This window comes from Pelophylax lessonae, assembly GCF_965119305.1.
Source record: "Pelophylax lessonae genome assembly, chromosome: 4".
NCBI lineage: Eukaryota > Metazoa > Chordata > Amphibia > Anura > Ranidae > Pelophylax > Pelophylax lessonae.
The window spans coordinates 384,649,983-384,674,938 of record NC_138771.1 but is presented as its reverse complement, the minus strand read 5'-3'; the positions used below and the strand labels follow the sequence as shown (position 1 = coordinate 384,674,938).

At 44.4% G+C, this 24,956-nt stretch overlaps 1 protein-coding gene across 1 annotated transcript in view; it reads left to right on the top strand.

The window, feature by feature from the left end:
- CTNNA1 (catenin alpha 1) overlaps positions 1-24,956 on the top strand; it is a 342,634-nt gene that overhangs the window by 70,512 nt on the left and 247,166 nt on the right. Inside the window, exons 4-5 of the mRNA XM_082255676.1 lie at positions 23,614-23,780; positions 23,878-23,997. Coding sequence (XP_082111802.1) covers positions 23,614-23,780; positions 23,878-23,997 — 287 coding nt within the window. The remainder of the gene's footprint in view (positions 1-23,613; positions 23,781-23,877; positions 23,998-24,956) is intronic.

The following is a 24,956-nucleotide window of genomic DNA, read 5'->3' as shown; positions in this document are numbered from 1 at the left end:
GATTTCTGGACTATCTCCTTTTGCGAGCAGACTCTCATTCGGATCTACAAAATTAGGGGCACAAGAAGTCCACCCCCGAAAGAAGTCAACTAAGGACACCGGGTGGTTGAAAATCCAAAAATGAAATGTAAACTTTATTAAGGCACGTATGCCAGAGCTAACAAAAACCAGTGTAGAAAGGTGTGACACAGCATAGATAAAAACATTTATAAAAACAAGGCTACATACAATGGGATAACCATCACCCCGGGTTGTAATGGGGGAGGGACTGGTAGCATGGAATATGAAATAGCTTGTAAAAAATGCCTAAGCAGGTAATATATTGATTGCACAGTCCCAATGGCAGTGATCAAACCACAATAGAGTTGGAAAAATCCTGGTAGAGACAGACCCACATAGTCGGAGTAGAAAAAGGGGGCATCACATGGGATGGATAAGTTGTTGGTATATGGAATTCCAATGGTGAGGGCTGAATCTAATGATGCCAAATAGGTAACAAGTTGGAGGCAAGCAGGTGTGCTTGATAAGTATGGAGAGATCCCATATGGATAATGTGATAATGTCACTCAATAAATTACAGATAGTAAAACCTGTATGCCTCTAGTTACCTTCGATTTGAGAATTTGATCCAAGCCATGCCGAAAATCCCAGGGTAGATGGACCCTTACGACACACACAGATCTGAACCAAAATGATAGAAATATCAGATTAACATACACTGCAACCACCAATGATCTTCCCTTCCTGGACATATTAATTTCACAGGAAAATCGGAGACTTAGATCTAAAACATTCCCTAAGGAAATGGCAGCCAATACTCTTCTATCTGCTGATAGCCACCATCCTAGATCCTTAGTTGAAGGCATCCCTGTAGGCCAGTTCTTATGAATAAAAAGGAATTGTTCTGATCCAACTGATTACCAGACAGAAGCAAGAGATCTACATAAAAGGTTCAGAGAGAGGGGCTACTCGAATAGGGTAATTAGAAAAGCACGGAAAAGGCAGCTCTTAAAAAGAGAACAGACTTGCTTATTAATAGGGACGCTCTACCTTCTTCATCTACAAACTCAAAACCAGCATACCCTCGTATAGTCACTAGATTCGGCACACAATGGGATCAGGTCAAGGCCATATTAAATAAACACTGGCAAGTTCTAACAATTTCTCCTCTTATAGGCCAAATTGTTGGTCCAAGGCCATTAGTTACCGCCAGAAGAGCCAAAAATCTGAAGGACAGCCTGACCCACTCTGAATTCGTGAGAACGGGTAGGAGTGGGGACTGGCTGTCCTCCTTAGCCCCACTGAAAGGTATGTTTTACCTGCGGTAGGTGCTCTATTTGCAAGTTCGTCCTCAAATCAGATTCATTCTCTAGTTGTGATGGTTCGGTGAACTTCAAGATAAAAAGCTTTATTAACCCCTTCCCTACCGCGCCATTATAAAATGACGTCGGCAGGAATCTTTTCTCGATTCCCCCGGGGGCGCGCAGCGTGGCGATCGGGGTTGAGGCTCGTCCCTCGGACTGAGCCCATCCCCGATCAAGGTAAACAGCCAATGAAATTGGCTGTTTACCACATGATCGGCTGTGTCAATCACAGCCGATCACATGAGCGGCTCCAGCGCGAGCCGCTCGTTCCTTCCTCAATGCGCGCCTCCCGGGGGCGCGCAGCGCGGCGATCGGGGACGAGGCTCGTCCCTCGGACAGAGCCCATCCCCGATCTAGGTAAAGAGCCAATGAAATTGGCTCTTTACCACGTGACCGGCTGTGTCCAATCACAGCCGGTCACAAATGTCAACAGAGAACAGGTAACTAGCTGTCACCGTGTTCTCCTCCTCACACACTGATCCTGTGTGAGGAGGAGATTGTGGTAACAGCTAGTTACCAAGTACAGTGCACCCCAAACACACTGATTGCCCCCCCCCCCATCAAAGTACCTGTCACTAGCCCATCAAAGTACCAGAGTACCTGTCACCAGCCCATCGGGTACTCTGATGACAGGTACTCGGGTACTCTGATGGGCTGGTGACAGGTACTCGGGTACTCTGATGGCAGGTACTCGGGTACTCTGATGGCAGGTACTCGGGTACTCTGATGGCAGGTACTCGGGTACTCTGATGGCAGGTACTCGGGTACTCTGATGGCAGGTACTCGGGTACTCTGATGGCAGGTACTCGGGTACTCTGATGACAGGTACTCTGATGACGGGTACTCAGGTACTCTGACGGGTACTCTGACGGGTACTCGGGTACTCTGATGACAGGTACTCTGGTACTTTGAGTACCCATCACCGGAGTACCCGAGTACCCGTCATCGGAGTACCCGAGTACCTGTCACCTACCCATCAGAGTACCCGATTACCTGTCACCTACCCATCAGAGTACCCGAGTACCTTCCACCTGCTCATCAGAGTACCGGACACCTGAAGTACCCGAGTACTTGCCACCTGCTCATCAGTACCCATCACTACTCATCAGTACCCATCAGTACCTATCAGTATCAGTACTGATCATCTGTACCCATCAGTACAGTATCAGTATCACCTATCAGTATCAGTACTACTCATCAGTACCTATCACCTGCCTGTCACCTGCCCAGCAAAGTACCCGAGTACCTGTCACCCTTCATACAGCCACCATGTCTAAGTCCAAAAAGGTTTATATACGTCCTCCGTTTAAACCTAAATACCGGTGTTATAGCAGCAGATAGCTGCCATAACCCTGGTATTTTTTTAAACGGTGGACGGTTGGCTTTCCGATAAGGGTGGTCCCAGCGGCGGATTCGCTGCGGGATGACCCTTCCGGGGTGGCGGAAGAGGTGCCCCCCCCTCCCGCCGCATTCTGGTCCTTTTCCCCGCTTACCGGACCCGCCGGCAGCGGGGAAAACTATCCGGTCCCGGATCCTCACAGACAGGATGTCGAGTGAGGGCAAGCTTGCCCTCACTCGACTCTATGGTCTGGAGGACTGGAGCTACGGCAAACGTCGTTGCCTAGCAACCAGTTTAAAGGTCCCTTTTTTTTTTTTTTTTCATTTTATTTAATTTTTTTTTATTTTTTTTTTTTATTTTTTCTATCTTTTAGTGTACTTGTGAGATCTGAGGACTTTTTGACCCCAGATCTCACAAAAAAGAGGTCCTGTCGTGCCTTTTTCTATTACAAGTAATGTTTACATTTCTTGTAATAGAAATAAAAATGATCAATTTTTTTTTTTAAAACAGTGTAAAAATAAAAAATAAATAGTAAAAACAAAAATTAAAGCGCCCTGTCCCCGTGAGCTCGCGTGCAGAAGCGAACGCATACGGAAACCCCGCCCACATATGTAAACAGTGTTCAAACTACACAAGTGAGGTATCGTCGCGATCGTTAGAGCAAGAGCAATAATTTGAGCCCTAGACCTCCTCTGTAACTCTAAGATAGCAACCTGTAGAAATTTTTAAAATGTCGCCTATGGGGATTTTTAAGTACCAAAGTTTGTCACCATTCTGTGAGTGTGCGCAATTTTGAAGCATGACATGTTGGGCATCTATTTACTCGGCGTAACATTATCTTTCACATTATGGAAAAAAATTGGGCTAACTTTACTGGTTTCTTATTTTTTTTATTCAAAAAAGTGAATTTTTTCCAAAAAAATTGCGTTTGGAAGACCGCTGTGCAAATACGGTGTGATAAAAAATATTGCAATAATCTCTATTTTATTCTCTAGGGTCTCTGCTAAAAAAAAATATATAATGTTTTGGGTTTCTAAGTAGTTTTCTAGCAAAAACAACTGATTTTAGCTTGTAAACACCAAATGTCAAAAATAGGCCTAGGCAAGTGGCTAGGAGGCATGATGATGCTCCTTGGATGTTGGGCCCCTCTATATGGCTAGGCTGTAAAAAAGTCTCACACATGTGGTATTGCCATACTCAGGAGGAGTGGCAGAATGTATTTTGGGGTGTCATTTTTGCTATGTACATGCTATGTGTTAGGAATATCCTATAAATTGACAACTTTGTGTAAAAAAAAAAAAAAAAAGTTTTTATTTTTTTCCCACATTTTCCAAAAACTTGTGGAAAAAAATGACATGTTCAAAGGACTCATAATGCCTCATAGAATATACGTTGGAGTGTTTGCTTTCCAAAATGGGGTCATTTTGTGGACACTTCCATTGTATTGGTGCTCTAGGGCCTTGAAAAGTGTGATAGGTAGTAAGAAAGTTTTATGTGTATTTATGCTCCTAAAACGCCTTATGGTGCTACTTGGACGTGGAGTCTCTTTTTGTGGCCAGGCTGTGTAAAAGTCTCACACATGTGGTATCACCATACTCAGAAGGAGTAGCAGAATGAATTTTGGGGTGTCATTTTTGCTGTGTACATGCTATGTGTTAGAAATAGCTTATAAATTGACAACGTTTTGAGAAAAAAAATAAATTTTTTCTTCATTTTCCCAAGAATTGTGGGAAAAAATTATAACTTCAAAAAACTCACCATGCCTAAATACCTTGGACTGTCTACTTTACAAAAAGGGGTCATTTGGGGGGTATTTGTACTATCCTGACATTTCAGGGCCTCAAGAAAGGAGATAGGCCATCAGTACATCTGGTGTGATCAATTTTCAGTAATTGGTACCATAGCTTCTAGACTCAATAACTTTCACACAGACTAAATAATATACACTAATTTGGGTTAATTTTACCAGAGATATGTAGAAGTATAAATTTTGGCCCAAATGTATGAAGTAAAAATAATTTTTTGCAAAATTTTATAATAGAAACTAAAAAAAAGTGTGTTTTTTTTTTTTTTCAAAAATTTTGCTCTTTTTTTTTTTTGCTTATATCACGAAAAATAAAACCCTAGATAGAAAGCTCTATTTGTGTGAAAAAAATGATAAAAATTTTGTTTGGTTACAGTGTAGCATGACTGAGCAATTGTCATTCAAAGTGTGAGAGTGCTGAAAGCGTAAAATTGGTCTGGGCAGGAAGGGGGTCTAACTGCTCTGTATGGAAGCGGTTAAAGAGGTTGTAAACTTGTTTTTTTTTTTGTTTCTTTTTTTCCACCCTGCAAGAGAAAGACCTAATGAGCTAATATGCATCGCATACTAGCTCATTATGCAATACTTACCTTAGAACGAGCCCCCGCCGTGCCGCTCACTCACCTCTATGACGGGGCGACATGTCCAGTCGCCTGTCTTCCGGGATCGCGGCATCCGGCCATCTGATTGGCCGGAGCCGCGGTGACGTCACTCCCGCGCACGCGAGAGCCGACAGTCACGGCACGGGACTCTGAAGGAACGGCACGAGCGGCCGTTCCTTCAGAGCGCATGCGCCAGTGACGTCACTGGCTGCATGTAAGGTAAATATCTCCTAAAACAGTACATGTTTAGGAGATATTTACAGTACTTATAGGTAAGCCTTATCATAGGCTTACCTATAGGTACAAGTTGTAGAGGAGGGTTTACTTCCTCATTAACTGCCAAACCACGCGGGTCATTTATCAGCTGATATGTCCCTGCAATAAAACCTACATAGGTAAAACTAAAAGGCAGCTTAAAGTTAGGATTGCGGAACATCTGACAGATATCCGGAAAAAAATGGATAATAAAACAATACCGCTGCATTTCTTAGAACATCACGATTCCAACCCAGATGGTATCAAAGTAATAAGAGGTATACAGGTCCCTCTCAAAAAATTAGCATATTGTGATAAAGTTCATTATTTTCTGTAATGTACTTATAAACATTAGACTTTCATATATTTTAGATTCATTACACACAAATGAAGTAGTGCAAGCCTTTTATTGTTTTAATATTGATGATTTTGGCATACAGCTCATGAAAACCCCAAATTCCTATCTAAAAAAAATTAGCATATTTCATCCGACCAATAAAAGAAAAGTGTTTTTAATACAAAAAAAAGTCAACCTTCAAAAAATTATGTTCAGTTATGCACTGAATACTTGGTCGGGAATCCTTTTGCAGAAATGACTGCTTCAATGTGGCGTGGCATGGAGGCAATCAGCCCGTGGCACTGCTGAGGTGTTATGGAGGCCCAGGATGCTTCGATAGCGGCCTTGAGCTCATCCAGAGTGTTGGGTCTTGCGTCTCTCAACTCTCTCTTCACAACATCCCACAGATTCTCTATGGGGGTTCAGGTCAGGAGAGTTGGCAGGCCAATTGAGCACAGTAATACCATGGTCAGTAAACCATTTACCAGTGGTTTTGGCACTGTGAGCAGGTGCCAGGTCGTGCTGAAAAATGAAATCTTCATCTCCATAAAGCTTTTCAGCAGATGTAAGCATGAAGTGCTCCAAAATCTCCTGATAGCTAGCTGCATTGACCCTGCCCTTGATAAAACGCAGTGGACCAACACCAGCAGCTGACATGGCACCCCAGACCATCACTGACTGTGGGTACTTGACACTGGACTTCAGGCATTTTGGCATTTCCCTCTCCCCAGTCTTCCTCAGGGTCCGGTCACCTCTTCTCGTTGTGCAGCGTTTTCTGCCACACTTTTTCCTTCCCACAGACTTCCCACTGAGGTGCCTTGATACAGCACTCTGGAAACAGCCTATTCGTTCAGAAATTTCTTTCTGTGTCTTACCCTCTTGCTTGAGGGTGTCAATGATGGCCTTCTGGACAGTAGTCAGGTTGGCAGTCTCACCCATGATTGCGGTTTTGAGTAATGAACCAGGCTGGGAGTTTTTAAAAGCCTCCAGGAATCTTTTGCAGGTGTTTAGAGTTAATTAGTTGATTCAGATGATTAGGTTAATAGCTCGTTTAGAGAACCTTTTCATGATATGCTAATTTTTTGTGATAGGAATTTTGGGTTTTCAGGAGCTGTATCCCAAAATCATCAATATTAAAACTAGGGATGCACCGAAATTTCGGCCACCGAAATTATCGGCCGAAAATGAGCCTCTCTCATTTCGGCCGATAATGGGTTAACAGTGCCGAAAATAAAAATGGCCGCCGTGGGGAAGGAGGAGGGCGCAGCGCAGCGCAGGGCAGGTTTCAAAAGTCCCGCCTCTGGCCGGCCGTCCGCCTCTTAATAATGTCCCTACTACTCTGTGCATTATGAATGGACATACTAGGCGGGGGGCGGGGAGAGCGGCCGCTATAGAGAGAACTATTGTGATCCTTCACTGTCAGCTCCTCACGTCTATGTATGAATGAGAACTGAACTGAGCTGACACCGGGCGGGGGGGCGGGCGGAGCGGCCGCTATTAGCTGTGACTATGTGAGAGTTTCACTTCCCTGACAGGCACGTATCTCCGCTGACAAGGAAGAGAAGCTCTCACATAGTCACAGCTAATAGCGGCCGCTCCGCCCGCCCCCCCGCCCGATGTCAGCTCAGTTCAGTTCTCATTCATACATAGACGTGAGGAGCTGACAGTGAAGGATCACAATAGTTCTCTCTATAGCGGCCGCTCGCCCCGCCCCCCGCCTAGTATGTCCATTCATAATGCACAGAGTAGTAGGGACATCATTGAGAGGCGGTGCCGCCGGCCAGAGGCGGGACTTTTGAATGCAGGAGAGGACACCCGAGGAGGAGGACGCTGAGGCAGTGGGGGAGGGGGGAGGGGAGCTGAGGCAGCTTACCAATGCTATTAGTATTATGAGGCATGAGGGGTTAATGTATTGTCACTGCTGGTCACTCATCTATTAGTGACTGACCAGTGGCAGTTAATTAACCCCTTTTGTGCTGCATTAGTGCAACCAGTGTCAGTGTTAATTAACACTGGTTGCACTAATGCAGCACAAAGGGGTTAATTACCTGCCACTGGTCAGTCACTAATAGATGAGTGACCAGCAGTGACAATACATTAACCCCTCATGCCTCATAATACAAATACCATTGGTAATTAAATTAACCTCTTGCCAACCCATCACAGTACATATACTGTGACAGGGTGGCAGCGACAGGTGTAGGTGTACGTCGCTGCCTGTTTTTGGTTTATGTCCCTGTTCTATCCATTTCAAATTTTTTTGGGGGAAAAAGTCATTTTCGGTTTCGGTTTCGGTTTTCGGCCAAGGGCATCCTGCATTTTCGGTTTCGGTTTCGGCCCAAAATTTTCATTTCGGTGCATCCCTAATTAAAACAATAAAAGGCTTGCACTACTTCAGTTGTGTGTAATGAATCTAAAATATATGAAAGTCTAATGTTTATCAGTACATTACAGAAAATAATGAACTTAATCACAATATGCTAATTTCTTGAGAGGGACCTGTATATGCACTGAAATTACCACCCAGGAGGGGTGACTTTGATACCATTCTGTTGCAGAAAGGGAAATACTGGATCTTCAAAATGGGGTCACTTACACCTAGAGGGCTGAATGTGGAATTCAGCCTACAGCCTTTTCTGGAATCTTAGCTGGGGTCAATTCCCATATCTGGGGGTTCTTTCTGTGAGCCATCGTTGAATTTTGAATTTTTCTGTGAGTCATCCTTGAATGTTCTATGACTCCATCTTTGTATATTGTATTTTGTTTAAATCTATGCGGTCATGGACCTTCTCTCTTGCGTGGTATTTCCCCATTGCAGCTACATAGACTCCCATAGATGTCTATCTATCTATATCTATGGGGGTTTAGTCGGAATAGCCTCTCCTCCTCCTTAACATAGAGGTCGGGCTACTCTGAACTACCTATTGCATTCAATGGGGATACCTAGGTATTCAACCCAGACTGCAGCTTAGAATTGTTACTCAGATTTCTGGGTTCGTAATCCATTCTGCTGCCCAGAAGTGGGCTAGCAAAGGGTGAAAATTAGGGGAAATGTCGTAGAAGAGAATCTCCATATATGTACATCTCTTTGATGTCTACTAGGGCCACTGATAATAGATTTGATGTGAAGCACTGTGACCTTTCTATTATCCCTCTAGTTGGACGATTCTTTACTTTTAAATATCTTTAGCCGGATATATCTATCCTCATGAATAAAATGTGGTTTTTATATCCTGTGTGTATTTTAAATTGTAAATGACGTGTGTGGGGCTTTTAGCATCTATTTTTCCTCTTTCTTAATAAGGACATCTTGTGGCCAAATGAATGTACTGCATGCTTTATATTTCATATCCCAGCTGCTTCTATTTTTCCAATTAAGGGCCTCTTTAAATACCTTGCTTCACGCCCCTACCATCAGCTCTGAGGAAACTGTCGCTTTGCCAGTGAAACGCGTGAGCATTCACGTCACCTGACACCCTCCGATCGGATCGTGACCACCACGACCGCCGGGCGCCTCACGTCCGCAGACACTACGTTCCCCGCCTCCTACGTTGGCTGTGACGTCGGGCCGCAACTGGACTGCCCGCCCCCTTGCTACAGGGAAGTGCACGGAAGGAGAGCAAGCCACGGGGAACGCCGGGCCAGGCTGCACCACTGCTTGTGTCGTAAGGGTCCATCTACCCTGGGATTTTCGGCATGGCTTGGATCAAATTCTTCAGTGGATGGTAACTAGAGGCGTACGGTTTTACTATCTGTAATTTATTGAGTGACATTATCACATTATCTATATGGGATCTCTCCATGCTTATCAAGCACACCTGCTTGCCTCCAACCTGTTACCTATCTGGCATCATTAGATTCAGCCCTCACCATTGGAATTCCATATACCAACAACTTATCCATCCCATGTGATGCCCCCTTTTTCTACTCCGACTATGTGGGTCTGTCTCTACCAGGATTTTTCCAACTCTATTGTGGTTTGATCACTGCCATTGGGACTGTGCAATCAATATATTACCTGCTTAGGCATTTTTTACAAGCTATTTCATATTCCATGCTACCAGTCCCTCCCCCATTACAACCCGGGTTTATGGTTATCCCATTATATGTAGCCTTGTTTTTATAAATGTTTTTATCTATGCTGTGTCACACCTTTCTACACTGGTTTTTGTTAGCTCTGGCATACGTGCCTTAATAAAGTTTACATTTCATTTTTTGATTTTCAACCACCTGGTATCCTTAGTTGACTTCTTTCAGGGGGTGGACTTCTTGTCCCCCTAATTTTGTAGTTTCACTTTTGCTCGGTCAACGGCCACCTACTGGTGGATGTGAAGGGGCTTATGCCTCTCCCCTGCCTTACTTGGGCATCACTCACCTGCAGCCTATTTGAGAATCTATTTTTGTTTAGTTTTTTCTCATTCGGATCTGTTGACCAACAGCTCTATTACAGTTCATACTCTTCAAGAATTCAGGCGGACGATCAATTTCAAGAAATCTGCTCTGACGCCATCCGTACGGGTCACTTATCTGGGGCTGACTTTGAAGACTGCACTGGCGAGGGTCTTTCTCACACAAAACAACAAGGGATGGAAAGCAGGAATGAAGCTTAAATTAATCAGGTCAGATACAAAAAATGAAACCCACTCATAAATAACAAAAATAACAAATGAGTGGTACTCCTATGGCAGACACTAGCATATGAAAAGAAATACAGGCAAAAAAGAAATTTCCCCAAAGTGCCATAATATACCGAGTAACCGGGTCACTAAAAAAGCTGATTTTCCAAAAAGGATAATTAATACACCGACACAGTTCCTAATAATAAAAAAACATTTATTGAATAGTCAAGGAACAAAAGGTGATAAATTAGAGAACAATAAAGAACCTTCCACCTTAACAGTAATGTAGACTACGTAGTCATTTAAAAACACACACAAACGTCATACGTCTGCTGCACACACACCATTACAGAGCATTAATGAAAGGTCAAAAGAGTACCAAAATATATGCTATGTGCAATAATCAAACCGGAGCTATACAAAACTGAAAATGAGAGCCAAACTCATAAATAAGGGCTAGATATGAACTGCGATGGCGACAGGACTACCATGCACATGCAGATAGTGGAAATATTGGATCAAATAAGACAATCAAAATACCAATGCTTGTGTGGTAGCTCACTCCAGCAACCACTGCTCATCACCTCAGAGAACCCCCACTATGAGCTGACTGAAAAATAGCTGTATGGTTAATAAAGAATAGTCTAAGGACAGTTAGTATTGCGGAGAGTCTAAAGCTATCAGTCATACAGTTAACTCAAGGCACAACCACAAGGGGTATAACTCAAAGGTAACAATGTATATACATATTAAGCCCAATAGCAGGGCTAGAGATGAACAGTGTTGCTGATAATACCCCACACAGAGCAATGTAGCAGTATTGAAACAATAAACAAAGCGCTAATGCTGGTGTGGTAATTCAATCCAGCAAACAATGCTCTTCATCTCATCAAAAACACACATGACCTAATTGGAAATGGCTATAATGTAGATGGAAAATAATAATAAACCCGATAATATAGCAGAGAGTCTGAGACTGGTGATCATATAACTAGTTCAAGGCACTGCCGGGACAGGTGTTACCTCTAGATGGTAATGTGGACACCTCTAGATGGTAATGTGGACAATCTAAATTCAAAGGCCAAATGGTACAATTAAGCCAAACCTTATGAACATCCTCTTGGGATAAATGCAGTCCACCCAAAAAAGATAGAGCAAATCAAACATAGGTGGCTAAATAGAGGACACTGAATAGACATATAAGTGTCATCACAGTCATAATGAGCCAATTTCCGAGCATTCCAGAGTGCAATCATGGATTAGAAACAGCCAGGGAGGCTATGGTGATTTCCAGAAAATACTATATTCCCATGATCGATCGATCTATCTATCTATCTATCTATCTATCTATCTATCTATCTATCTATCTATCTATCTATCTATCTATCTATCTATCTATCTATCTATCTATCTATCTATCTATCTATCTATCTATCGCCCCAATAGAGTCGGTAATCCTAGCGTTACTGGCCATGCATCATGGTAATCTCGTGTATCCATCCCAGTGATATTACATAAAGGTATCCAAATGTTCATAAGTCTCACGGTGGCAATTATAGGGAATCCTCCGATGCTCAGGACCTCATTGTTTGTTAATGGAACAGTTCATGTCCTCGGTATGAGTGCACTAAAATGCTTGAAACCTCCTCCCAAGGATTTCTCAGTAAACAAATGAAGTCCAGTGCAGACCACAAATGAATGCCAGTAAAGTTTTATACTGAAAAACTAGTACTCACTGGAATATAGACACACCGCCGCCAGACTGTTCATGATTCCGTGAATGCAGCCATGTTGGTAATTGATAATACTCAGCTCTTCATTCTCAAGCGAATTCTCAGCTGGTAAAGTTTGTATTGAGAACTTATACTCACTGGGATATAGACACACCGCCGCCAGACTGTTCATGACTCCGCGAATGCAGCCATGGTAATTGATAATAATCAGCTCTTCATTCTTAAGCTAATTCTCAGGCTCATGCTCAGGTCTGTAACAGCAAATGACTGGCCAAAACCCTGCTGGTATAGCTAGTACAGCCGTGGTGGGGATCAATGAAAGTCAGCTCTCCATACTGAACCTACTCAGGTATGCTCAGGTGTGTAGCAGCAGACAGGTAGCGTGACGTCAACGTGTTTCACTGACCAATCCGCATCGTCAGGACGTAGCGCCACTTAGCTGCTAGTTGCCTTAAGTACACCTTAAGTATTTGCAGATTAATTTACTAATCTGCAAATCAAAGGAGGCAACAAATCCAAGCCATTGCAAAAAGCTGTGTGCAAGACCAATTGGATTAAAAAGTGATTATATTCAACCATGGGATAAAAAAATTGGGCTCTTATGAACTACCTCTCAAGTTAAATCAGAAAATGTCCCGCATTTATCTCCATATAGAAAAACCTGCAAATTCATTTCTTTATTCAAACCATTAGGGCAGAGTGAACGAAGTCTATAGATCCAGAATTTTTCCTTTTTAAGTGAAATTCGATCAAAGTCGCCCCTCCTAGGGCTAATCTTCAAAGCAAAGATGCCCTTGACCCTTAATCCTTCAATTTTAGACTCGTGGAACCATGAAAAATGTTGAGCCAAAGGACTCTCAGGTTCTTTTTTTCTTTATATCCCTTAAATGCTCACCAATGCGCACACGCCATTGTCTTTTTGTTTTACCTATATATATTTTGTGACAAGGACAACTAATACTATAGATAACTCGAGCTGTAGCACAATTGATTAGGGATTTAATAGAATAGGAATTGTTGCCACCTGAATCAAAGAATCTATTGGTCCTATCCACATGAGGACAAATTTGGCAATGTCCACAGGGGAACATCCCAACAGTCCTAGGAAAAGATGAAAGCCAAGTGGTGTCTAGTGAGCGAGTTTACTCAGGTTGTGTTAGTCTATCTGTAAGATTTGGTGCTCATCGAGCTACCATTTGAGGATACTCACCTACAATTTTGCTTAGGAGAGCACATTGCTGTAAAATATACCAATGAGAGGAAAGAACCTCTCTTACTTTACCCCTTTGAAAAGCTTCAGAAGTTGCAAAGGGCGATGAGGTTGCTGATGGAAACCAATCAGTCATCCTTACGGCTTGCATGCAGGCCCTGGGCCTGATGGTATCTACCTTCGAAGCAGTCCTGTTTGCTCAATCTCACTCAAGACCTCTGCAGAAAGAGATTCTGGCAAAATAGTACAGGGATCCTCGGTCATTGGACCAGAATATTAGTTTGAGCCATCTCACGATGTCGGCCCTATCCTGGTGGATCCAGTCACCTGTTCGAGTCCTCTGTCCTAATCCGTCTTTTCTCCCTAAGGTGGTGTCGGATTTTCATCTTGATGAAGACCTTTTGTGGCCTTCCTTATGTCCTAAGCCTATGCATCCCAAGGAGATTGCCTTGCACTCTTTGGATGTGGTTCGGGCGATAAGGGTTTTTCCTGACAGACTCCATGGCAGTCTACGTGTGTAGCCTCCTCTCCAAGGTTATAGGACCCCCCTCCCATAAATTTCAGCCCATGGATCGAGACCGTGTTCTTTTTTTGTCCTCCTCCAAGGACCCTGTGGATTACCTGTATAAAGATCAGCGTCCTGCTTGCTCCAAGAGGAAATTTGGTGTTTGTGCTGCCCGGGACCCAGCCATGGGCGGGTGAGTGGCAATGGCATCCCCTGGCTGTGTGGTGTGCAGGATGCCGTTCGACGTAAGCCCTGGCAGGGTCTGAAGTTTTGCCAAAAACACTCCATGGCAGCCCTCTTTGCTGTCTGTGTTGTTTTCCTTTTTTCCCTGGCTCTGTTGGATTTCGGCCCCTCATTGCGGCTGGAACGCTTCTTTCCGTTCCAGGCAGCCACTTTCTCCTTCTCCATCGGCCGGAGCTGCCGGGGTGCATGCGCGAGTCGAGTCTGCGGACAAGACCAAGGCTTGGTTCAGCGCATTCATGCTGTTGCAGTGATTGGAATCAAGGCTTGGCTAGCGCATGCGTGGTCGTGATCGAGGCCGTGACAGGTGATGACGTCACTCCTGCGGGGAATTCAAAGCTGCTGTCAGCCCTAGTGCTCTTGGGTAGTCCTGTAGACATTGCGACAGCTTCCCCAAGTCTGCTGCTTCTCTCCTCAGGTATGTGGAGGGGTGGCATGGGGGGAGGGGCTAGCTGGGGTCTAATCCTCTGTTACCCTTTCCGTCCCCAGACTGCTAGTATTGTCTGGTAATGGATCCTGCGTCACCGCCCTCTTGCGGCCATCCCTCTCGTAACAGGTGGGTGCTGGTTCAGACTGGGGTGGGTAGCTGGCTCCTTGTACGCCGCTAAATTTTGCTTTTCCCCGTTCTTTCTCTTTCTCCCAAAAGCTCCTCCAGGTCCGGTACGCATCGGGATAGGGACCCTGCCAGGCCGCGAAGAGATTCGTCCTCTAGATCCAGACGCCATGAGTCTCCATCGGGGAACAGGCTTCAGAGGAGATGCTCCAGTTCCTCCTCCAAACACAGCACCCACCACCACGGTAGCCTCACAGCCTAGAGAGCCTGTTGGGGATGCGGGACGCATGTCCTGAACGACAAGTCCCTTTTGCAAGCCATGCTTTGCTCGTGCAGCCATTGAGAGGGAAGCCGATGACCAGAGGTTGGAGTCTCTGGTAAAACGAGTGGTACAGCAGTCCATGAATGAATGGGGCACTACCACCGCACAAAGCCAATCTACGGCCGGTTCTCCCACTGGTGAGGCCCACGAGGATCAGGGCCCTTCTCAGCCGAGCTATGCTTCCTTGAGGTCATCAGAGAGTGACTCCGAAGGGGATTGAGTCGTAGGGGGCTTCGACTTCGCTTTAATTTCACCTCTAATCAGGGGGGCCTCCTTGATAGATTTGAAGTGGGAAGACCCTGTGACACCCCAGGTGAAGCAACGCAAATTCTTGAAACACCCGGGAAAGGAACGTCCCAACTTCCCTTTTCTCACTGAACTGAAAGACATTATTACTGATGAGTGGAATAAGGGGGACAGCAAATCCTCCCTATCCTCTAAGCTAGCAAAGCTTTATCCGTTCAAATCGGAAGACGTGAGACACTTGGAATCGGCCCCCTTAGTGGATGCTGCAGTAACGAGATTGGTGGAACATATCACCCTTCCCCCTGGATGATGCTGTCTCTTTCAAAGACTGCTTGGACAGAAAGTTAGCTCTGGACCTTAAAAGGATCTAGGTTGCGGTGGGCGCAGCCTGTAAACCCACTTTGGCACTGGCAGCTATGTCCAATGCCATGGAGGCTTGGGTGTCTGACATTGAGTCCAAGCTTGGGGGTATCTTGGACGAGGTAGCCAAAAATTCTCCCAGTCAAGCACTGAAGCTGGTATCAATCTTCTTGGGGGAAGCTTCCATTGACGTTCTACACCTTCTGTCCAGAGCCATGATCTCATCTGTAATGGCTAAATGAGCCCTGTTGCTGCGCCCCTGGCCCAGATTCATAAAAAACGAAAGATTCAAGATGGAGACTCTGTTCACCATTCAGAAAGCGATACTGCCAGGCAATTGGTTGGCCTCAATAGACCTGAAGGATGCATATTTCAATGTCCCTGTGGCGGAAAGTTTTCGCAGGTACCTCCGGTTTGCAGTCGTACATAGGAACTTCCAGTTCACCTGCCTTTCTTATGGCCTGTCAACATCCCCTAGGGTGTTCTCAAAAATCATCCTGGCAGTGGTACTTCTCATCAGAACGAGGGGGATACGTTTACACCACTACCTCGATGATCTCCTCCTTGTATCTCAAGACAGGAACCAACTGCTAGCCCACAGGGATCGGGTTATCGCGACTCTCCTGGAGTTCGGTTGGTTGCTAAACCAGCAAAAGAGCCACTTGGAGCCTACTCAACGCCTGATCTACTGAGGGGCTCAGTTCGATACAATCAGGGGTACGAACACCTTACCTCTAGAGAAAATCCCAGCGGTGCGGGGAAGGATCCTTCCAGCTCTCTCCTCATTCCTGAAAGCTCCCCAGTGTATCAAAATCATCGGCACAATGGTCTCCATGACTCCCATGGTCAAATGGGCTCTCTGGAGGATGCGCCCTTTTCAAAGAGGCTTTCTCCAACATTGGTATCCAGGGGAACACAATCCATGCATCTTTATTTCCCCCAGCATGAGGGCCGGTCTCCTCTGGTGGCTCCAGCACAAAAACCTACTCAACTGCCACTCCATAGTTCCCATCTCGTGGATCATCCTCACGACAGACGCCAGCAATTCTGAATGGGGAGCTCACTACATGTCGGAAGTGGCCCAAGGAAGGTGGGCTCCACAATCCCTCACTCCTGTCTCGAATATTCTGGCGTTCCGGGTGGCCTTTCTTGCTCTCCGAGCCTTCCGCCATCTAATGGAGGGAAAGTCTGTGCTGCTCAGGATGGACAATACCACAGCAGTATCCTATGTAGGAGGCAAGGCAGGACTCTGAGTCTTCCTCTCTTGCGGGAACTGGATCCTATCATGACATGGGCTCAAATTTATCTGGCGGATATATTGATATATATTCCTGGGACCCAGAACGTCCAAGTGGATTTCCTCTCCAGTGTGCTGCTGTACCGCAACGAGGGGTCCCTCCATGTGGAGACATTCAGGTGGATCCTGTCCCTGGGGTTTTTTCCCGAGGTAGACCTGTTCACCTCTCCCTGCAATCACAAGCTGGAAAAATACTACACGCAGGGCAAGTGTCACTAAGCCTGTGGGACAGATGCCCTGACCGACCAGCGGGAATTCGACAGAGCATATGCCTTTCCCCCAATTCCGATCATTCTCAGGTTCCTGGTATTCCATGTTCCAAAGCAATATATCTAGACAAAAACACCTGTGCAATGTGAATAACCAAAAGAAACTCCCCAAACAGCAGAAATAGTGACAAGCATGTGTCCAGTGAAAATCCTGTGACTGGAATCCAATAAATCAAAGGTGATAAATGTCCGAGTAGAATGTCCCAACAAAGAAGTTTATTCTGTGCAAAAACGTATTGTCTTCTAATGTGCAGTGCCAATCCATGACTTTTTTCCAATCCTTTAGTGCTCCACACCCCACCTGTGAGTGCACTTACCAGAAACTGTGGACCCCCTAGCAATACTGCATATGGGTCAAATAGGCTCAGACTGGTAAGTTTAGGCACTCCATAGGACTCCTCTAGGAATGTCACGCAGGGCAGGATAGATGCTATTGGTCTCTATGTTCCCCCTCTATGTTCCACTCAGGGCAAGGAAGATGGAAAAAACATAGTGTGATTCGTTCCAAAATGTATTGAATATAAAAAAGCAGAGAGGCAACTTACAAGGTTTCCGGTAAATAAATGCTTCTCATACATAACAGGCCGGTACAGTGTTCAGACTATCTTTGTCCGGTGGTAACGCTGCGGTAGGCTCCTTCCTTGTTTGCGTTCCATGCGGGACCGGAAGTGACGTTCTGACGTTGCTGACAGGCCGTTAATTGCGTCAACACGTGTGGACGTTTTCACAGACAGTCAGAACACTGTACTGGCCTGTTATGTATGAGAAGCATTTATTTACTTGAAACCTTGTAAGTTGCCTCTCTGCCTTTTTTATATACCAAGAGGGCAAAGTCATTAGACAGGGTTAAGTGTTTTTCGATGTCAACCCATAGTTTGTCTGGCGAAGGAGTAAGCCAGTATTTTAGTTGGTCATGTCGCGCTGCAGTTAGGTAGTCGTTGATATCTACCATTCCTATTCCTCCTGCGTGTTTGTGCTTAATTAGTTGAGCGTGTGAGCATCTTGCTCTTCTTCCCCTGCCAAAAAAATGTCTTGACCAGGGAGAAGGACGCCACACAAGCTTTGTTATTTGGGATTGGGAGAGTACGGAACATGTATAATATTTGAGGAAGAATTAGCATTTTAAATGCAGCTAGTCTGCTTTTAGTTTTGCTGCTGTGTTCTTTGAGTCTGTGGGCAAGCAGCCTCCCTGCTTTGTTGCCTTGAGAATAGTAGCGAAGCTTAAATTTATCATGTTATAAAAATATAACCTCTTATCATGTTGGGTTTGTAGATATTCCCTCAGTTCTCTCCTTAATTTGGTAAGGGCATCAGTGTTGGATGGGTTGGGGGTTGGATTTATTCATGAGCTTGGTCTGAAGAATATTGGCTAGTAAGTTGTCAAATTGAGTAGCAAGAGCACGTTTAGTGGGTGCATACAGTTGGAGGATCACTCCCCTCATATACGCCTTGTGAGCGGACCCAACCATAAATGGGTTAATCTCAGGCGATACATTTGTTTCAAAGTACATTTTTAGATGGTCAGATAAAAGGTTATAATGTTGTGGATCTTGATTAACTGAGTTGTTACATCTCCAAAGCCTCATAGGAGGGTTCCACCCCTTCTCGTCGATGGCAGTCACCACCGTTGCGTGGTCTGACCACGTGATGTCTGCCATAGACGAGAAAGAGATTCGCTGCAGCAACCATTTGTCCACTACACACATCAATCCTAGAGTAGGAATGGTGACGTTGGGGAAAAAGAATAGTCTCTCTCATTGTCCATGGAGGGATCTCCACGCATCGTATATATCTTCAGTATGGAAGAAACGTTGCAGACTGGGTGTATGGGTATTAGATTTAGAGGATATATCCATAGTAGGGTCTAGGGTGAGATTAAAGTCCCCACAGAGCAGGAGGTTGCCGTATCCGTCTTTATTCAGTTTTTTAAAACTTTACTGAGAAAACGTAGTTACTTAGTGTTTGGAGCGTAAATTGTGGCTATGGTATATGGTTGAGTTGAGATCACATTTTAGAATAATAAAGCGGCTTCCCGGGTCAATGTCCGAAGAAATAAGGTTGAAGGTTAGAGTGTTCTTGAAGGCTAATAGGACGCCTCTCTTTTTGGCAGAGAACGTGGACATAAACATGTTTGGAAAGTCTCTATGCTGGCATTTTGGCACATGTCCCTCTTGAAATGGGTTTCCTGTGTTGCTATTATGTCGGCATGGGTTCTTTCAACTTCCTTGCACAAGGAAAAGCGCTTTGTTGGGTAATTTAATCCCTGGACATTCATAGATAAAATTGTAATCGTCATGAGCGTGTGGTGGAAAAAGATAAATGAAGGCGTACTCGTTGATAGTTGAACAGTTTGGATTGTGTCCGGTGGTGTGGTCTCGCGCATCCCTGGGAAGATCGGGATAAGTGAAGCATATTGGAAAAAGGTCCAAAGTGAGGATTTGAAGACAGTAACCATGATGGTGAGGCTAGAACAAAACACTTGAGAAGCAAAAAATAAGAGTTCGAACAAACATGGGAAATGTATCATAAAAAAAGGGTTCTGAGGAACATAGAGTAGCTACGCTACTATGAAGGTATGGGGGTCAATTATGTAGGAAGATGGTGTTGGTTCCTACAGCGGGGGGCATGAGTAGATATTTCAAGGATGTACAACTTTAGGGCCTGGCTTCGCACGCGTGATGGTTCCTGCAAGAGCGCCTATTCGAGACCAGTCTCCTTCCATATGGGCGAGGTTTGGTGGGTTAGGTTGCGCTGAGTGGTTGTCAGGGACGATACCCCATGTGCGCAAAAGTTGTAAACCCTCATCTAAAGTTGTAACAGGCGTTACATTTCCCTCTTTGGTAATGAGGAGTTCCGCTGGATATTTCCACTTGTAACTAATGGAATTAGTTAAAAAAACTGAAACCATTGTCTCTTGAGTGCCTTGGTGATCGTGTCCAGGTTTTTGTGGCATCTCAGAGTGTGGGTGGATAGGTCTGGAAGTACTTGTAGGCCTGCAGCCTGCTCTGGGAGATTGTCCTCTTTGCGGAAAGTATCCAGGATTTTTTCTTTGGCTTGGAAGAAATGGATACGCATGAGAACATCTCGTGGCACTTGGGCAGGAAGAAATGAGGGTTTTGGAATCCTATGGATTCTATCAATCGTGAGATCAGTGGGGGTGCGTGCAGGTAACGCAATTTGGAATAGCTCTCTGACATAATGTGGTAGCTGTGCTGTTGAGACAGTCTTGGGTATACCCCTTATTTTTAAATTATTACTGTCCTCGAGGTCGGCTAGTTTGTTTTTAATCCATTCTATCTCTTCATTCTGTGCCTCATGTGCATCAATCAGGGTATTAAAAGACAGGATGCATTCACCAACTTTGTTCTCCATATGGTCGACTCTGTCACCTAGTACTTGTACCTCTGCGTTAACTTTGTGGGTACATGACCAAGGATTGGATAAAGGATCTGAGTGACTGCAGCATGTCTTTTACTATGACATCAGAAACAGTTTGGCCTGTAGTGGGGTATGTGCTGAAGGGGGTCATCCTTTGTGAATTCAGGCGCCACAGAGGGGTTATGAAGGCTTACCTCCATGCAGGGTCTGCCTCACCGCTTTGGTTGATGTCCCTGCGGGGTTTTGATTTGGCATAGCTCCTGGACGTGGGTGTAGAAGTGCCCGAGCCACCTGCATTATTCCCTGGATGAGCCGGTATTGATCCGCCTGTCGGCGCCGCTGTGTCTTCTCCAGGCAGCCTCGTCTGACCACGCACTGTGCCCAGCTCCGCCATCTTGGTTAGGGCCGCGGGAGAAGATCGGGAAGAATCCGGTCACTTTGGCAGGCTTGGGAGGCTCTCGTCTCCTGGGCATGATGGGAATGCTCGCCGAGGTGTGAGGAGTTACCTCCGGTGTCGTCGGGCTGCCACGGCTCTTAGTTATTTCTGGGGCTGAGTGGAGAGCTCTGCTCTCATGCGGCCATTCAGCTTGGCGGTCGCTATGCCCCCAAAGAGAATCTTTTTTTTTTTTTTTTTTTTTTCACTTGAGGGTGTAGGTTTTGCTAGGTGAGCTCCAGTTGTTCCTGGTTGAGCTCCATATTACCTGGTTGGCAGTGTTTAGCCTATGGGAAGTTACGTTCTTTGCGTTGTCTTCCCACCCCTCATGAATATACTGCTTTGGGACACCCTAAAGGTCTAAAGAAGGTATGGAGCTGTGGCTGTCAATGAACGATAGAGAAAACTGGATTTTTGTACTTAACGTGAAAACATTTTCTCCTGAAGTTCGACAGATGCAGCACCCGCCCCTCAGCTTTTGAGTGTGTGGGTTTTATTTTTTTATTTTTTTTTGTCTTCTAAACACTGCTTGCAACGAAACTAGATGCTGTAGCAGAGTGTGTGGGGTTATGCCTGCAGCTACAGCCCCCATAGGCATGGCAAAGCGTTTTCCTGCCTAGTGTCCTATTCCTGATTGAAGGAGCATAACCCAATGGTCTAAAGAAGATATGAAGCTGCGTCTGTCAATGAACTTCAGAGAAAAGGATTTTACGGTAAGTCCAAAAATCCAGTTTTCTTAACCACTTAAGCCCCGGAGGATTTTCCTGCTAAACGACCAGGGGGTAGTTTGCGATTCGGCACTGCGTGACTTTAACAGACAATTGCGCGGTCGTGCGACGCTGTATCTAAACGAATTTGGCGTCCTTTTTTTCCCACAAACAGAGCTTTCTTTTGGTGGTATTTGATCACCCGTGCGATTTTTACTTTTTGCGCTATAAAAAGAGCGTACATTTTGCAAAAATAACAATATTTTTCACATTTTTTTATATGAAATTCCCCCCAAAAAAAATGTAAAAATCAAAATTTTTTAAAATTTTCGGCCAATTTGTTTTATTCTACCTATGTTTGGTAAAAAAAATCGCAAAAAGTGTATTTTGATTGGTTTGCGCAAAAGTTATCGCGTTTACTAACAAAGGGAAAGATTTCTGTCATTTTTGGTGTTTTTTTTTTTTTTTTTTTTTTTTTTTAACGTGTAATGGCGGCGATCTGCGATTTTTTTTTTTTTTTTTTTTTTTTTTTTTTGCGGTACTGCGACATTGGGGCGGACAGATCGGACCCTTGACTGACATTTTTGACACTTTTGGGGTTACCAGTGACATTTCTACAGTAATCAGTGCTATATATATGCACTGTTACTGTAAAAATACACTGGTAGTTGAGGGGTTAACTTTATTTGGGAGGGAGGGGCTGTGTGTGTCCCTAGGGGCGTGCTTTCTACTGTGATTGGCTGTGGCTTGAGCTGTAAGGACACTGATCAACGGATCTACATAGTAGATCCATGTGATCAGTGTTTTTACAGCGAGGAGAATGACAGGTGGCTTGTTTACACAAGCTGCCTGACATTCTCCCTCTCCCCCGCCGATCGCCGAGTGACCGGCGGACATCGGGTCCGCTGGTCACACACGCGGGGGGGTCCGTGACTGCGCCTCCGCGGGCGCGCGCTCGCTCCCCAGAGCCTCACAGGCGAGCAACGTAGACCTACGTCACTCTGCCTGTGAGGGGCTGACTGCCGCAGTAAATATACTGTGAGCAGTCGGCAAGCAGTTAATCTGACAGCAAGTTTTTTTTTTTTTTTTTTTTTTAATATCCTAGAAGTAAACAAGGTAAAGACCTCTTCAGATGTATTTCAAGCCAAAAAACTTTTCTATGTTTTAGATACATGTACATTTTGGATAAAGCGGGAAGGATTCAAGCTCCTGTCATGTTTTTACTGCTGTTTGGGCTTCAGTTAGAGAGATTTATTTCAGGTACTTGTATAGTGCCATCAATTTGCGCAGCGCTTTACATATACATTGTAGATTAATATCAGCGCCTACCCTCAAGGAGCTTACAATCTAAGGTCCCTAACTCACATTCATACATACACATACTAGGGTCAATTTAGACAGGAGCCAATTAACCTACCAGCATGTCTTTGGAGTGTGGGAGGAAACCGGAGTACCTGGAGGAAGCCCACGCAGGCACAGGGAGAACATGCAAACTCCAGGCAGTGTCATGGTTGGGATTTGAACCAGCGATCCTTTGGCTGCTAGGCGAAAGTGCTAACCACTATGCCGCCCTCACCTTATGTCCTCTTGACAAGTTTCATCACACAGGAACTGAGGGGAAAAATCTGCCACAGGGACCCAGAGAGGAATACAAATTTGACAGGGGTACTAGGTTTTCCCTATCTTACTAGAAGAAAATGACATTTATTTGAGTGTTACTGTTGGAGAATTTTTCTTCCTGTATAGTAAAACAATGTTAGTAGGGCAAGAATGAGGGTGAATCGCAAGTGGAGCCCAGGATAACAATACAGTCGGAGGTTCTAATCCTACCCACTGTATACATAACTAAGAAAAAAAATCTTGGATAAGTGAACTGTATTATAGCACTGCAACCTCAAAAATTTTAATTGACACCAATTTTGATGTAAGATGGCATAATTTATAGTGATCTTTGAAACATGCCTGATAATGGTTTTTCCTCCCTGAAGATAAGCTTTGAGTGAATCATTTATTTGTTTGTTTATTTATTTTTTACAACTACAGGTGAAGTAATGAGAAGTGCTTCTGGAGAGTTTGCTGATGATCCATGCTCCTCTGTTAAGCGTGGGAATATGGTGCGAGCAGCTCGTGCCTTGTTATCAGCTGTTACAAGGCTGCTGATTTTGGCTGATATGGCAGATGTATACAAGTTACTTGTTCAACTAAAAGTGGTAATGCATTTTTTTTAAAGATTAATTTTAACACATTTTGTAATGGTGCGTTAATCTTTTTAAATTACATGGTTTTTTTTTTGTTTTTTTTTTTTAGGTTGAAGAAGGTATTGTAAAATTAAGAAATGCTGGAACAGAGCAGGATTTGGGAATACAGTATAAAGCACTGAAAGCTGAAGTGGATAAGTTGAATTTAATGACTGCAAAACGTCAGCAGGTTGGAAATATAAGCTTCAAGAAATAATAGGACAGTATTGTTGAGCTCTAATTGTCTGTTCACCTAGTCTACTTTTCTCTCTCCCACTTGCATCTCTTTGGCAGATAAGAATAAGAGGACACATTGTTACAAAGGCAGTATTGACTGCATAGCTAGGATATTTATATTATTTTTCAACTCTAACTTCTATATTTTTTTTCCCTTCTACTTCTAAAGAAGTTGTCGAAAAAGCAACTTTTTTCAGTAGTACTTTGTACACTATCACAGTCTACCTGCAGATCTTGAGGTCAAAAGTGCTTTGGTTCATCTGCTCAGCCGTCCGCAATAGTTATCTATCCACTTTTACATATGAGCGGTTATTTGTACTGCTGGATTTCTTCTGGTTTTCTCGCCTAGGGCAGTGGTCCTCAACCCTGGTCCTCGGGGCCCACTAACAGGCCAGGATTGCAAGATAACTGAAATACATCCCAGGTGATATAATTTGCTGCTCGGTGATTGCAGTACTTTAGTCTGCATCTCCCCAAGGTAATACTTAAAATCTGACCTGTTAGTGGGCCCTGAGGACCGGAGTTGAGGACCACTGGCCTAGGGGCTAGCTGTTTCAACTCTTAAGACTTTATTTGTAGCTCCATTCCTAACTTCTCCTCATGCATCTTTATTTTTGCTTTAGTCATTACTACTTGCTTTTTTTCCAGACTAATTTTTTAGTTCCCTGCTTTCTGGTATCTGATATCCTTGCGAGCACAATGGCGTCTGCTCCCTCTGTCTCATTGTTTAAATAAACAAGAGTTTTATTGAAAAGAAAGAACAGATAGCATAACAAATACACATTTAAGAATACAAATACACATTTAAGAAATAGTCCAGAGCATGGGATAAAAAAGATTGGCTGTACATGGTCTGTCCAACAACAATCTGTATAGCTGAGAAGGATATCACTAGATTTTGCTGATCGAGTT